The 14,516-nt window shown below is 41.7% G+C and overlaps 1 protein-coding gene across 4 annotated transcripts in view; it reads left to right on the top strand.

The window, feature by feature from the left end:
* Positions 1 to 14,516, top strand: part of HECW2 (HECT, C2 and WW domain containing E3 ubiquitin protein ligase 2) — a 448,549-nt gene that overhangs the window by 311,420 nt on the left and 122,613 nt on the right. For all 4 annotated transcript variants that reach the window (XM_027563360.1, XM_027563352.1, XM_027563383.1 and 1 more), the window contains 3 exons: positions 4,197 to 4,297; positions 5,277 to 6,626; positions 7,686 to 7,781. In XM_027563360.1, coding sequence (XP_027419161.1) covers positions 4,197 to 4,297; positions 5,277 to 6,626; positions 7,686 to 7,781 — 1,547 coding nt within the window. The remainder of the gene's footprint in view (positions 1 to 4,196; positions 4,298 to 5,276; positions 6,627 to 7,685; positions 7,782 to 14,516) is intronic.

Genomic DNA, 14,516 nt, shown 5'->3' with positions numbered 1-14,516 from the left:
TTCTAATGGAATCTACAGAGAAGGCAATGGCACCCCACTCCAGTACTCTTGCCTGGAAAATCCCATGGATGGAGGAGCCTGGTGGGCTGCAGTCCATGGGGTCGCTAAGAGTCGGACACAACTGAGTGACTTCACTTTCACTTTTCACTTTCATGCATTGGAGAAGGAAATGGCAACCCACTCCAGTGTTCTTGCCTGGAGAATCCCACGGACGGGGGAGTCTGGTGGGCTGCCGTCTATGGGGTCGCACAGAGTCGGACATGACTGAAGCGACTTAGCAGCAGCATCAATGGAATCTAATTCTCTGTCCATTAGAGGCAATGGTTGAGATAGACCACATAAACTAGAAATATTATGCTGAAATTCTAGCAGCCTCATTTAATTTGATAAAACAGGGAAATTGCAATTATTTTTAAGGATAGCAAATATTGCTCCTAGTGGAGGTAATACTCTTTTGTTGTTGTTGTTCAGTCGTTAAGTCATGTCCAACTCTTTGCTACACCATGGACTGCAGCATGCCAGGCTCTTCTGTCCTCCACTATCTTCTGGAGTCTGCTCAAATTCATGTCCATTGAGTCAGTGATACTATCTAACCATCTCATCCTCTGTTGCCCCTTATACCTTTGCCTTCAGTCTTTCCCAGCATCAGGGTCTTTTCCAATGAGTTGGCTTTTAGCATCAGGTGGCCAAAGTATTGGAGCTTCAGCTTTGGGAAGTTTCTAAAAATTATTTTTAGGATTAATGGAAAATGAAAAATTATAATTGGTGAGAATTAACTATTGGAAGTATAATATGCTTATAATTTAATTTACATACGTATAATCATATAATTTATATATATAAAAGAAGTATTCATTTATGTATACCCATAAGAATGATCAAGGAAAAATAAAGCTTTAATAGTGCTTTAATCTCCTGTTAACTTGCTGACTTTCATTCAGTCTTTTAAAGAATGGACACATAATACTGCCTGGCATGGATTCTGTGTGTACTGGAAGGAAGTCCAGCATGAATTTGTGATATGCCAGAATTATGAAGTATTTCCACACAAGTATATTAAAAGCATTGCCTGATACTTAGGGATTTGCTTTATTAAATAAATATGATACTACATATTAGTATATCTGCTCTTAGCATCTAAATATATTTTTAATCTGATTATTACTTTCTATCAAGTAATTGATACATCTTGAAAAATAATGAGTTTTCTTTACTTATGTTTTTTGTAGACTGCAGTTCTCTGAAGTAATTGAAGTTTCATATGGTAAAATTTTATAGGATGAGCTGAAACTCCTTACTGATTACCTATTTCAAGAGTATTGGTTTGAATGTGACATTTTTTTCAGAAAGTGGCTTGCATTCTGTCCAAAGAGCACATCACTTTCCCATGCTTTGTCATTTGCTCTGATTACACTAGTGAGAAAATGTCTCAGTCAGGCAGTGGGAGTTCTTTGGCACTTAGTCTTTATAATTATATACCGTAATAATATATAATATAGGGTACACAATTATCTATCACAGGAAAGAGGCAGGATGAGTCAGATGAAACTGAGAAAGAATAGGTGAATCCCCTGGCAGTCACTCAGCAAGGATGAAACCCCCTTGACTTGGGATTTCTGAATAGGGAGTCTTTCCTGTTCTTAGGGATTGTAGAGTTGAGTATCTTGTCAGTTTGGGTGAAAAACAGCACTAATACCTATTAAAAATCTTTTTTTCAAAGTAAAGAGTCTCATTTGTTAAATTTATTCAACAAATATGTGGATGTGTATACATATAGTATCTACTAAATGTTAAACACTGTTTTGGGTATTAGAATATGATAATGAGCAAAAGAATGGATCCCATTCTTAGAATCCCTGCTAATCATTTACTTCCTAGCTAAAATCCATCACTTTTTTAAGTCTTCATCATCAGCACCAACACTTTACTTTTATTGTTCAAAGAGGAGGAGAGGAGAGTCAATTTGATTTTAGCAAAGAAGGGAAAATTTTATCATTCCAAGACCAAATGTCCAAAGAGATGGATGAGGACCACCTTGTTGAGAGCAGGTTCAGGTGGTTTGCTGCTGGGTTCATGGATTAGTGGACAGAGGGGCAGCATCTCTGCATGTCAGGCACTGTCTAAATGCTGGAAAGGAAAAAGCAGTCAGGGAAAAAGACATCACTTCTGTTATGCAGGTTACAGTCATTGTAGAATTATTAGAACATTCTAATGTAATAGCAGTTAATATACTTGTATCATCTAATAGTTAATGCCAAAACATCCCTTTACAGGAAAAAATCTTCTTAAAATACCAGCTTAAGTACACAAAACATTGTGATGTCAAATGCATTGGGATGAGCCATGAGTAAATATCATTAAAATCCATGCTACTTAAAGCAGCCAAGGATTATGGAAAGTGCTCATAAAATGAGATATGATCTGGGGCCTACAGAGCAGGGGCTTCTATGTCATAAATATCTGTGTTCTAATCCTGGTTCTGTCACTTTAATTGTTGTCTGGCCTTGGGCAAGTTACCTATCCTCCCTGGGCCTTAACTTCCTCTTCTAGAAAACAGGGCCACCACCGGGCTCATAGGGAGGATGGAAGGCGATGATGCATGCAAAGCCCTTATTAGGGTGTTAGCACTCAGATGGGGGAAACAAAGCATTTTAAGAGCATCAATCAAATATTTATTACAAGATTTATAGGGAAGAAAAAGTAAAAAGTAAAAGAAACAATCTTATTGTTTTAGGACATTCTTTGTATTAAGCCAAAGAAATTCATAAGAGCTGAACTGGGATTTTACATTAGCATGTGTTCTTTTAAACAGGTAACATCTATTTAAAATTATGCCGAGGAGGTAGAGAACAAGGGAAATAGTCGTGTAGATTAGTAATCAATAGGGACTAGAGGCTCTGAACTCTACATTGGTTCAAGTATTAGGTGGAGGCCTTGTGTTTTCCACCCAAAGTTGCCATTAGAGGGCAGTGTGAGAGCAGAGATGGTGTGATTTGGTCCTATCCCTCTGATTATTTTCCTTAATTAAGAATGCATCAGATTCAGAATGAAAGTTGCTTGCATACAAGGAAATGATGTAATTGTATTTGACTTTGATAAATAAACACAGAGTTTAAATATATCAACTATTTCATCCTCAAGGAAGCCAATAGCCTGAGCCTGGAGCTAAGATGGAGCAGAAGCTAGGCAGGTCCAGTGGTGTGGGCCCCTCCAGTCCACCTGCCAGTATGGCAACAAGACCCCACCAGGTGGTGCAGCCAGCTTCTCCAACCATCCCATCAGTATCGCTCACAAGTTGCCCAGAGAATCGGTGATAGTCACTCCCACCAAGCTAGGGCCAAGAGCGAGCCCCTTACTCTACAAATGAGAAAGGGGAGGTGCTGCAGCCCTCTGCCCCTCACACAGCCGGAGCAGCTATCAGAGCCTGGCCTGTTCTCACACGGCTCTCTCCTAACTCCCCACTCCTGTTCTTCAGAATGTAGCAGCTCTGTGCCCTCCATGTGATGACCCTTACCTCTGTCTGTCTTTCTTTTGTCCACACCACATGGCATATCTTAGTTCCCCAACCAGGGGTCAAACCCCTGCTGAGCTTTCAGTGGAAGCTCGGAGTTGTAACCACTGGACTACCAGGGAATTCCCTGTGCCTGTCTTTTTAGAGGGGCTTCCCTGGTAAGAAATCGGCCTGCAATGTGGGAGACCTGGTTCAATCCCTGGGTCTGGAGGATCCCCCCTGGAGAAGGGAATAGCTACCCACTCCAGTAGTCTTGCCTCATGCTAAATGCTAAGGAACCAGGCCGTCTATTCATTTACACTTGAGTCAGGAAACACTCAAAATTTTAGGCCTTTTCCAGCTCCTTGATGGCTTTTAAAATGTCCTGTTCCTGATCACTATTAGCAGTGATCAGGAGAACAAATCAGTGCCCTTTAAAAAATCATAGCAACATTGTATTGCATTTTGTATTGTATTGCATTTACTAATAATTTTCCTTGTGACAAGGTTCCCTTTTATCCTTGGGTTTATAAGTGTTCATTTATACAAATGAATAATATTACGTTGACTCTAACTTGCCTTTTCACTTTCTCATGAGTATGAAAGTTTTAAGAGAAATACGTGGGGTTTAGGGGGTGGTCTGTAGGAAGAAGATGAAGCCTGACAGCAGAGTAGTAGGATCAAAGAACCATTTCTATTCTTGCAGTGACCAGATGCTCAGCTACAACCTTGGCAGAAGGCTCCCAGCTGACCATGTGAGTGGGTACCTCCAGTTCAGAGTGGAGGTCACATCTTCTGTGCATGAAGGTGAGATATCTGTGTAAATACATCACTGTAGGTAGAACTTGTTAAATCTTACTCTGTTGCCAGTTTACATTTGAATCTTAATCTGTTGTCAGTTTTGGGCTTCCTTGGTGGCTCAGAGGTTAAAGCATCTGCCTGCAATGCAGGAGACCTGGGTTCGATCCCTGGGTCAGGAAGATCCCCCTGGAGAAGGAAATGGCAATCCACTCCAGTATTCTTGCCTGGAGAATCCCATGGATAGAGGAGCCTGGTGGGCTACAGTCCACGGGGTCGCAAAGAGTCGGACATGACTGAGTGACTTCACTTTCACTTTTCACTTTCTGTTGTCAATTTACATTTGAATAGAATTGTTTGTGTCCTGTTCTGAACATAAAATAGCTATCGAATGATTACCTGCTGAAGTTTTCCAAATAGATATGAAAGCCTGTTTATTAAAAAAAAAAAAATCTCACTTAGGTTTTTATCTGTGTTTGGAAACTGGGATGTGGAATTTTCAGCAGCAGTGAACATGTAAAACCTCATGTGTTACGCTGACCAGCAATATATGTACCTGTTTAGTAGTAAGTAGTGAATCTTAGCAAGTTGGTGATAACTGTAAAACAGTCCCCAGCCTTTCTGGCACCAGGGACTGGTCTCATGGAAGACAGTTTTTCCACAGACCAGGGATATGGGGGATGGCTTTGTGATAATTCAATTGCATTCCATTTATTATGCCACAACTGACAGGAAGCGGAGCTCAGGCATAATGTGAGTGATGTGGAGAGGCTGTAAGTGCAGATGAGGCTTCACTCACTTGCCTGCCACTCACCTTCTGCTGTGTGGATTTTTCCAGTGTGTGCCCCTGGGGTTGGGGACCCTTGCTGTGAAGAGCCCTCAGTGGGATGACTGAATTCTTTGAACTGATTGGTGGCAAAGGATTAGGATATTAAAAGTTAATATGTAATAATGCCTTTGTTTTTATAAATGCTGTTTCCTCCTTCAGATGCCTCTCCAGAAGCTGTTGGCACAATACTTGGAGTCAGTTCTGTGAACGGAGACCTAGGAAGCCCTTCTGATGAGGAGGACATGCCAGGGGGCCATCACGACAGCCCAGTTTGTTCCAATGGACCAGTTTCTGAGGAAAGTGCTGATGGGACACCCAAGCATTCTCTCAGGACTAGTTCTACTCTGGAAATAGACACAGAAGAATTAACTTCTACTTCTTCAAGGACCTCACCTCCCAGAGGACGTCAGGATTCACTCAATGATTATTTAGATGCTATTGAACACAGTGGCCATTCTAGGTCAGGTGCAGCTACTTGCTCGGAGAGGTCCGTGGGAGCCTCTCCAAAGCTAAGGAGTAGTTTTCCCACTGACACAAGACTCAATGCAATGCTTCATATTGACTCAGATGAGGAAGACCACGAGTTCCAGCAAGACCTGGGCTATCCATCCTCCTTGGAGGAGGAAGGAGGGTTGATCATGTTTAGCAGGGCATCAAGAACTGATGATGGGAGCCTGGCATCTCAGACAAAGCCAGAAGACAACCCAGTGGAGACTGAGGAAGCCTCCATTAATGAAGCTGCTTCCTTTGAGGATAAGCCAGGAAATCTTCCAGAGCTTGCAGAGACCTCTTTACCCTCAGGCCCGGTCCCAGATGAAAGCGAGAATGGCCCAGAATCTCAACCAAGTGTGGACCAGGGCAGCACTGAATTGTGTGGCTCTCAGGAGGTGGATCAGCCCACAAGTGGAGCTGACACGGGCACTTCTGACACGTCCGGGGGGAGCCGAAGAGCTGTCAGTGAGACAGAGTCCCTTGATCAGGGGTCTGAGCCTTCCCAGGTGTCCTCAGAAACAGAGCCCAGCGACCCTGCCAGGACAGAGAGTGTGAGCGAGGCCAGCACCAGGCCCGAGGGAGAGAGTGACCTGGAAGGGGCTGACAGCTCCTGCAATGAGAGTGTTACCACGCAGCTCTCCTCGGTGGAGACACGGTGCTCATCTCTTGAGAGCGCACGGTTTCCTGAAACTCCAGCCTTTTCTTCTCAGGAGGAGGAAGATGGAGCCTGTGCAGCAGAGCCCGCCAGCAGTGGCCCTGCTGAAGGGTCCCAGGATTCCATATGCACTGCTGGTTCCTTACCTGTGGTGCAGGTGCCCAGTGGAGAGGAGGAAGGGCCAGGGTCAGAATCAACCACTGTACCTGACCAGGAGGAGGTGGGGGAGGTCTGGCAGCGGAGGGGGAGCCTGGAGGGAGCTGCTGCTGCTGCTGAGAGCCAGCCCCAAGAAGAGGGTGCTGCTCGGGATACCCCAGGGGCTTGTGAAGGGGCCACCGCCCAGGAGGAAGGCGCGATTGGAGGTAGGATGTAGAAGACAATGTGGCCTGTGTCTCAGGGATACCTGCTCAGAGGGTTGTCCCTCAATGTAAATTATGCTGCAGGTCAAATATTAGCTGAATTCTTCACCTTTGGGTTCAACAGCTTTTTTTTTTTTTTTTAATGGATCTTCTACTGCTGAAATAAGAGGGCTGTCAAATAATGGACTTCAAGGCTCTGTATCAATGTGGGCACCTGCTTTCCCTAGGAAAGTGGCCTGTTGGGTGGGGGAGCCTGTGGTCCATACAGCCCTGGAGGCCTGGAGTGCCTAAGGGCAGATAAACAGGAGCAAACTGCACATGTGCATGCTGTGCACCGTGGCATTCATGTGCCCAGGGCTCGGTCCTCTCATCTGGGCAGTGTGAAGAAGCTTTTAATAAGGAATTTCCAGGTGTGTAGATACAAAGCCAGACAGGCTGGCAGCATCTACCAGTATTATCTGTGAGGTTTTCTGGAACATCTTAAGTCGCTCCTTATTGCACGAAGCTTCAAAACAGAAGGTTCGTGTGTGCTTTGCGTCAAAAGTCATTTTTTGCCTTCTGCAGTATAAGAAATGTCTACTAAGTTAGGTGATGTGTTCTGACACTTGGAAATATGCTGTTTGAGTGTCTGAGGATGCAAGCTTACATGTAAAATTTGCTTTCTGTCTCAGTGAATGTGGATTGGTAGAATGATTCCTTCAAACTGTTCTGTTATAGATGCATCAAAAAGTCCGAGGATAATTTCATATGCCTAAATAGCATAGACTCAGAAATAGAAATGATTTTCTTATTCCGTAATTTATTTGCTACCTAAAGTATCCTTTTTTTTCTTCCTCCATATTTTCTTTCTCCATTCATTGTCTTGAGGTCACTGTGTGACCCTAAAGCTTTGGTGCATGACTAGGACCGAGGCCAGCGTGGGAACAGGCAGAGGAGGGGAGGGATGGGAGATGTGGTTGGCCCCAGGATTTATGTAAAGTTTTTTTTGTTTTGTTTTACAAGGGCTGTTTTGACACTGAAGGGGAAAACAATACCTAGGTAACTGTTTACCTTTAATCCTAGGTTGTCAATCCAACGGCCACCAGCCACTGCGATCGCTGCCTTCAGTTCGCCAGGATGTTAGCCGGTACCAGAGGGTGGACGAGGCTCTCCCACCAAGTGAGGAACTGCTAACTAAAGGGCTTACCTTGACCAAAGGGTTCAAGGGTGATAGGACCCACGGGACTTAAAGGATAGATGCCCAGGACCCCAGAAGAAGGGAGCTGGCAGCTGCCACTCGACCGAGCAGATACAGTCTGGAAAGTGCTTAGCTGTCGTCTCCCGGCTGGCACTGTTCCACCAGATGAAAGGGCAGCTGGGGAGAGTAAATAAAGGGAAAGAAATCCAGGTGTTATGGACAACTGGGTATACAATAGAAAAACTTTAAATTTGCCTAATGACGGCATGAATTTTCAATTATTACACAAATATTCAATTATTGTGTAATTAATCATTACACAAATATTTCAATTATTACACATATAGAGATTGTAACAAACAGGTAGAATCTCTTAGAAAAGCTTTAGCTCCATGTATTATACTGTTTTTTATTTATTTGTAACATTTTAAGTTATTAAGTACAAGGTCCTGTTTTTTCTCTTAGGGATATCCAGAGAAGTGTTATTAATTTCAGAAGTTACTATTTTTTTGGGAGTATGATGATTATCTGGGGATTTGAAAGATATTTCATTTCCTTCACTTTCAAGAAACACATAGCACTTAAAGGAGACATGGGTGAGGACTAGGGATGCTAGGAAAGTTATGCAGCCTAAATTCAGAGAGCTGAGTGATGCCCATGGCCAATCATCAGCTGGATGTAATTTAAACTCTATTTAAGTTTCTATAATCCCTTAAAGCAATATTACTCTGTGAGAACAAAGCATTTTGGTAAACAATGATATTAATAATAGTAAATACTGCATTTAAGAACATACTGGAAAATACATCTTTCTGCCTTATTGCTTTTCGTTCTGATTCACCTCTCTGTTCACTTTCTTATATATGATCATGGCAAGAAGCTGATCCTTTTGGCCCTCTGTGTTTTAAAAATGGTAGGACATAAGAGGGGAGAGAGAATATGCATTTAAAAGGCTAAAATGCTGAGTGGTTAGTTTGGGCGAATTCTGACAAAAGAGCTGAAAGGTGCTATGAGCAATTTGTAGAAATATTAAATTAATCATTTGGAAATACTGTTGTGCACAAATCCTCCCCTTGTTCATATATTTGGGTAACTGAGGGTGATTATTCATAGGAAACATATATTTTAAGCAGTTTTAAAAAGTAAGCCAAGAGATTAATTAGCCATTGGGTCGTCTTAAGCAGGTTGGAGGTGGGGGAGGGAAACTTCCTTATTACTTACCCTTGCAGAAAACATTAGGGGCAGAAAAAGAAAAATATTCCTGGGTGATATATAGATATAATTGGATAAAGTTGAATTAGAAACATCAGGAGAGAATTGTGGGAGAGCTTGCTTACATGCGTATGTGGATTAATAATAAGTAATTGGAGTTTCAGGCACCTGGACATGAGGCATGGCGTTGCGTCAGTGTATGGATAAATGGCGCCCTCCTGGCTGCCTCTGAGGAGATCGGGTGCATTCAGGGTGGTGTGGCTGTAGACTCCTGGCTACATCTGAATTCTGTTGGACTCATAATTTGGTCTCTAGATTGTATTTAAGAAAGACAGGTACTTTCCTGCTGAAATTACGTCCTCTCTTTGTGCTGTTTCCATGCATTTGTTTCAGTACTGGTATTTGCATTACACAGATGTAATACTAAAATTTTAGGATTTAAAGAAATTAACAGTTGGTTGTTCATTTTAATAACTTAATATATCCAAAATGAGAAAAGCACCTTAGTAGTATATCCAATTTAATGAGTAACTGATGAACAGGAGGAAAATTCTTGAGTTGTTCCTTCTTATGTATTATTAACTTGCAAATTTAGGGTTTTAAACTATCATGAATCAGTTATAGATTATGTCTGAGCATACCTGATTACTGTTCAAACTCCGTCCCCACACTGCTTTGCTCTCTCCTATTCCCAGTCTGTCTCATCTATTGACAGTTTATTTAATCACTTGGTTGCCTGTGTTATTTGTCCTGTCCTGGCCAGTTCTCTGCCTTCCTTTCCTCACTGGACAGCTCTGCTGCTAGCAGTCTCTGGCCATGCTTCTAACTTAGAGCTATGGCATTCTGCATTCACACATTGTCTCATGGGAGCCTCAGCTAAGGGGGTCCACTTGGAGTGTGCAGTTGGTCAGTCTCTTAAATGACCTGGTAAGATATTTTAAGGTTAGGGTTATACTTTTAACATTACTTATTATAGTACCTGGGGATTTCCCAGGTGGCGCTAGTGGTAAAGAACTTGCCTGCTAATGTAGGAGATGTAAGAGACATATGGGTTCGATCTCTGGGTTGGGAAGATCCCAGAGGAGGACATGTCAACCCACTCCAATATTCTTGCCTGGAGAATCCCCACAGGCAGAGAAACCTGGTGGGTCACAGAGAGTTGGTCATGACTGAAGCAACTTAGAATGCATGCATGCATTGTAATACCTAAAACTTATGTAGTGCTTTACAGTTTACAATGCATCTTAAATGTTTAAAAAAAAAATTCTTTGTAACAATTTTGTGACGTAGGTCAAGAAAGTCTTATCTGTAACTTATAGATCAATGGGTAGAAATCAACTGACCTGATTCTTTATAGATGGAGAAAGCAAAACCCAGATAAGTAACTTAAGATTTCATACTAATAAAAATTGAGATGGGCTTCCCTGGTGGTTCAGAGTGTAAAAAATCTGCCTGCAATGCAGAAGACCCGGGTTTGATCCCTGGGTCGGGAAGATCCCCTGGAGAAGGGAATAGCAACCCATTCCAATATTCTTGCCTGGAGAATTCTATGGACAGAGGAGCCTGGCGAGCCCCTGTCCATGGGTTGGAAGAGTCAAACGCAACTGAGCAGCTAACACACACAGAAGTTGAGACACAGTCTCAAATATTTTTTCCTCCTCTATGATTTAAGATTATAATGATAGGGACTACTGTATAGGTAGATGAAAGTAAATTCTGAAAGCTTGGTTAGTGGCAAAGTGGTGACATATTTTGGTATTAGGCCCAGGCAACACCTGAAATTAGAGAGTTTGGGTACTGCTCTGAAACTTTATGTTGTGTTTTGAGGGCAGAGCTAGGAAGACTGAAAAGATGCTTAGCTTTCTTTTCTTTCCAGGTTAAAGTTACTTAGCAGAACCTTTCCTGGGAGGCCCCTCACACAGAAGAAAAGCGGTGACGGTGACAGTATTAGCAACCATCTTTTGGTGCAGATGGGTTTGGTCTGTTAAGCATCTGTGTTGGATTCAGAAGCGTTTTTTCCTCTGTGTATGTCATCCCCACACCTGCAGGACGGGGTCCTGAAGCATGATCCCCCCATTCTTGACTCTTTTTTTCTTCTTCCTTATTATTATTGTTGCTATTTTAGCTTATATTTGCCTTAAAAATATGTGTGTACTAACATACAGTGAGGAGACCATCCAATAAAGCTTGCTTCTCTCTGAAGATTTGCAAACTCAGTTAAGGGGATACAGAGATGTCCTTGCCATGCTTCTTCAGTCTTAAAGCTGACTGTGTGGTCATCTGTATGTCAGGGTTATAACTTAGTCTCCGAACATCTGTTTGATCTCATTTTATGTAAAGCAGGTTTCCTGCTTTGTTTGCTTCTTCCAGCCTTATTCCTCCCATCTCAGGATCAGGGAGTAGATTTGGACTTAGTACAGACTGCCTCGGCTGTAATAATGATCTACTGAGTGGTTCTTAAACTCTTATTTTTGCTTTAGGCCATGGATCCTGTGCTGTGACCTTACAGGCTATATAACCCCAACTGGTTGAGAGACATTCCAGTGAGCCATACAAAATAAGAAAGCTCTGGTTCTTAAAAGAACCAGGCATGGCACTCTTGGAGAGCTTTGCAGGGAAGCTGGTTGAGTTGAATATGTACTGAGTGCCTTAAGAATCTGCTGTATCTTTTTCTGAGATGATTGATAGGCTGGCAGCTGGAGGCCATTCAGGGCTGAAGCCCACTCAGTGTTATCAGCATGACGAATCTTGGTCTTTTTAGCATTAAGATGAGTGAGAAAAAAAGAATGGTCAGCTCAGCCCCTTCTGAAAAGCTATTTTATTTTTCTCTTATTGCCTCCAGTATAATTGTGACTTAACCCATGGCTGCACTGGAGACAATAGGAAGCTGTTGAAAAATATTTTTCCCCCAAAAGGGTAGGAATAGGGATGAATAATTCACTGATGAACAGTGGACTCTTATAGAATCTAGATTAGTGTATTACTTATATGGTGGGTTCAAATGGGGTAGCCCTGGAAAGACACAGGGGAATGGTTACCATTTTTTTGTGTGATTGTGCACTTTTGTTATTAGAACATCCTTTGAAATAAAGGTTTAAAAGAAGGCACTGAATGTGAAAAGTACAATTAATCTTATAGAATTTCTACTCTGTTTAAAGTTAGGGGCTCAGTCTCTAGAACCTTAAAGTTATTTTCGAGAAAAAAAATTCATGCTTTTAATCTGAAAAGCTTCTTCCTTAAAAACTGAATATTAAGAGATTTGAGATTTTTAATTTTTTTAAACTTTTTATTCGAACATAACATGCATGCAGAAAAGAGCCCATTCCGCCTGCTAAATTCCCACAACCTGAGCCCACTTGGGCCGCCGGCACCACATCGCTTGTTCCTTGTGCCCCCTTGCAGTCTCTAACTCGCACTGCCAAAGGGTTGGGGCACCTACTGTCTTGACTCCCAAAAGCATAGACAAGTTTAACTTACTTTTGTACTTTATACAAATTGTATTATAATTCCTTGATTGTTTCAATAAGGAAAAATTTGTAGCATCTATTACAGAGCTTAATTATTTCCTTAAAAGTACCTTTAGTTCATTTTAACTTCGTCATCTCACCATTTTGGTGAGGATACCATGATTATTATCATTTTTATAGTGAGCTTGTAAGTTTACTTCACAACCCTCAGGTGTTTCATTTTCCTAAATCCAGTTATAATGAAGTCAGGCCCCGCTCATGGTCCTCTCACCACTTTGATTCATGTGGACAGTTCGGTACTGGCTTCCCTGAGATGTGACTCATCCTGTCTAGACGTTGATTCTTCCCAGCCTCAGCATTCACTGAGATGTGTTCACGTCTTCGTCTGATCACCTGGGTGGTCCAGTGGAGACCAAAGTCTAGTGTGAAAGGAGTGAAGAAGAAGAATGATGAGATGAAGAGGGGCCTTATGGTGGCCCCCTGCTCCGTGCCCATATGGTCTGATTCCAAAAGTTGAAACTGTCTAAGACCTCACCTGCTCTACCTTCCTGCCTCTGAAGTAGACACTGTGACAGTGGCTTGGTGCAGATTTTGACGCTTCCTAATTCTGCAACTTCCCCTTATTGTCCAGCTATTTAAAGGGGGATATTATTAATATATTTGAATTTCAGGGTATCTAAGTATCCCATTGCTCCTGGATTTCAGTTTGGAGTATTTAGACTGAAATTTCGTTTCTTGTGAGCCTGTACTTCATGACCTCTGAGAAGTCCAGCATTAGCTCCGTGGGTTTGTACAGTGAATTAGCTACATTTTAAAGTTTTTATTAATTTATTTGGGTGTTCCTTAAATTTTAGTGTGCTTAGGAACCACCTGGGAAGGTTATTAAAAATGTAGATAACTGAATGCTGGCTTCAGATAGTCTGATTCTGAAGAGCTAGGATAATTCCTGGGAATCTGCATTTACATCAATCCTCACAGTGATTCTGATACATACTTTCAGAGCCTCATACCTTGAGATACATTTCTCTACATAATAGTTTTCAAACCTTTTTATTGCCATGAAGCTCTTTATGGAAATGAAGTCTTATGTGGAAGACCAAAACGCACAAAAGATAATATTGGAGCTGCAGTGACCGAAGTGCAGTTAGTGGATGGTTTTCAGGACCCCAGAGCCTCTGGACAAAAAGTATGAATGGATTTAGAGTCTATATTGGAAATTCTGGCCCAGACATAAGATGGTGCTAGGTCCTTACTGAACCTAATGTAGTAAAATGCATGTCATTTGCCGACTCATGTTATTTTAGTATGAAAGGGACCTTAGCAATGCTTACTTCTGTCCTCTAATTTTTCAGGAAAAGAAACTGTGGTCCATAGAGGTGTAGTAATTTGTTGAACATCACGTAGCAAAAGTGTGACAAAGCCATGGCTAGTTACAGGCTTTCTATTTACTAATCTAGTTCAACACATGTGTGTGCACACACAAACACACACAGCATACTGATTATATACCCCAGTTTACATTGTGGCAAGACAAGGAAGTAAATGCTAAGATCCCAGTCTTCTAACCCTGCCTGTCTGATTTTAGTATTAGCTGTGAATGAAACTTATGTCGGACAACGTGTTCTAATTTGCTTTCTTAACCAAGAACAAACCAGGCCTCATGTGAAAACGTATGTTAAAGCAACATACCCCTGCCTCCTGAAAAGTAATTTTGATATATAATGATAGAGGACTGACCTTCCTATAGGCACCTCTGCTGTCTTTGCCTGGATGGAAGGGTATCGACTACTTGGGTAAGCGTGGATGTCTAGTTCACGAATATGCCAATAGCATAACAGTCTTTCCCAATTCAATGCCAAGAGTCCACTTAAGACCAGTAAAATAGCATTTCTCTTTATGGGGATTTAGGTAAGAACTTCAATGTAAATATACGATATTTGATAGGGAGAGTCATAATGTACATCCAGCATCCCATATTCTAAGAAAGCAAATTTTTTGAAGTTGTTTTCTTTTTTTAAATAAATTTATTTATTTTAA

Source organism: Bos indicus x Bos taurus, chromosome 2 (genome assembly GCF_003369695.1).
Source record: "Bos indicus x Bos taurus breed Angus x Brahman F1 hybrid chromosome 2, Bos_hybrid_MaternalHap_v2.0, whole genome shotgun sequence".
Classification (NCBI taxonomy): domain Eukaryota; kingdom Metazoa; phylum Chordata; class Mammalia; order Artiodactyla; family Bovidae; genus Bos; species Bos indicus x Bos taurus.
Note: the sequence above shows the minus strand (reverse complement) of the source record. Positions and strands in the feature narration are given on the sequence as shown.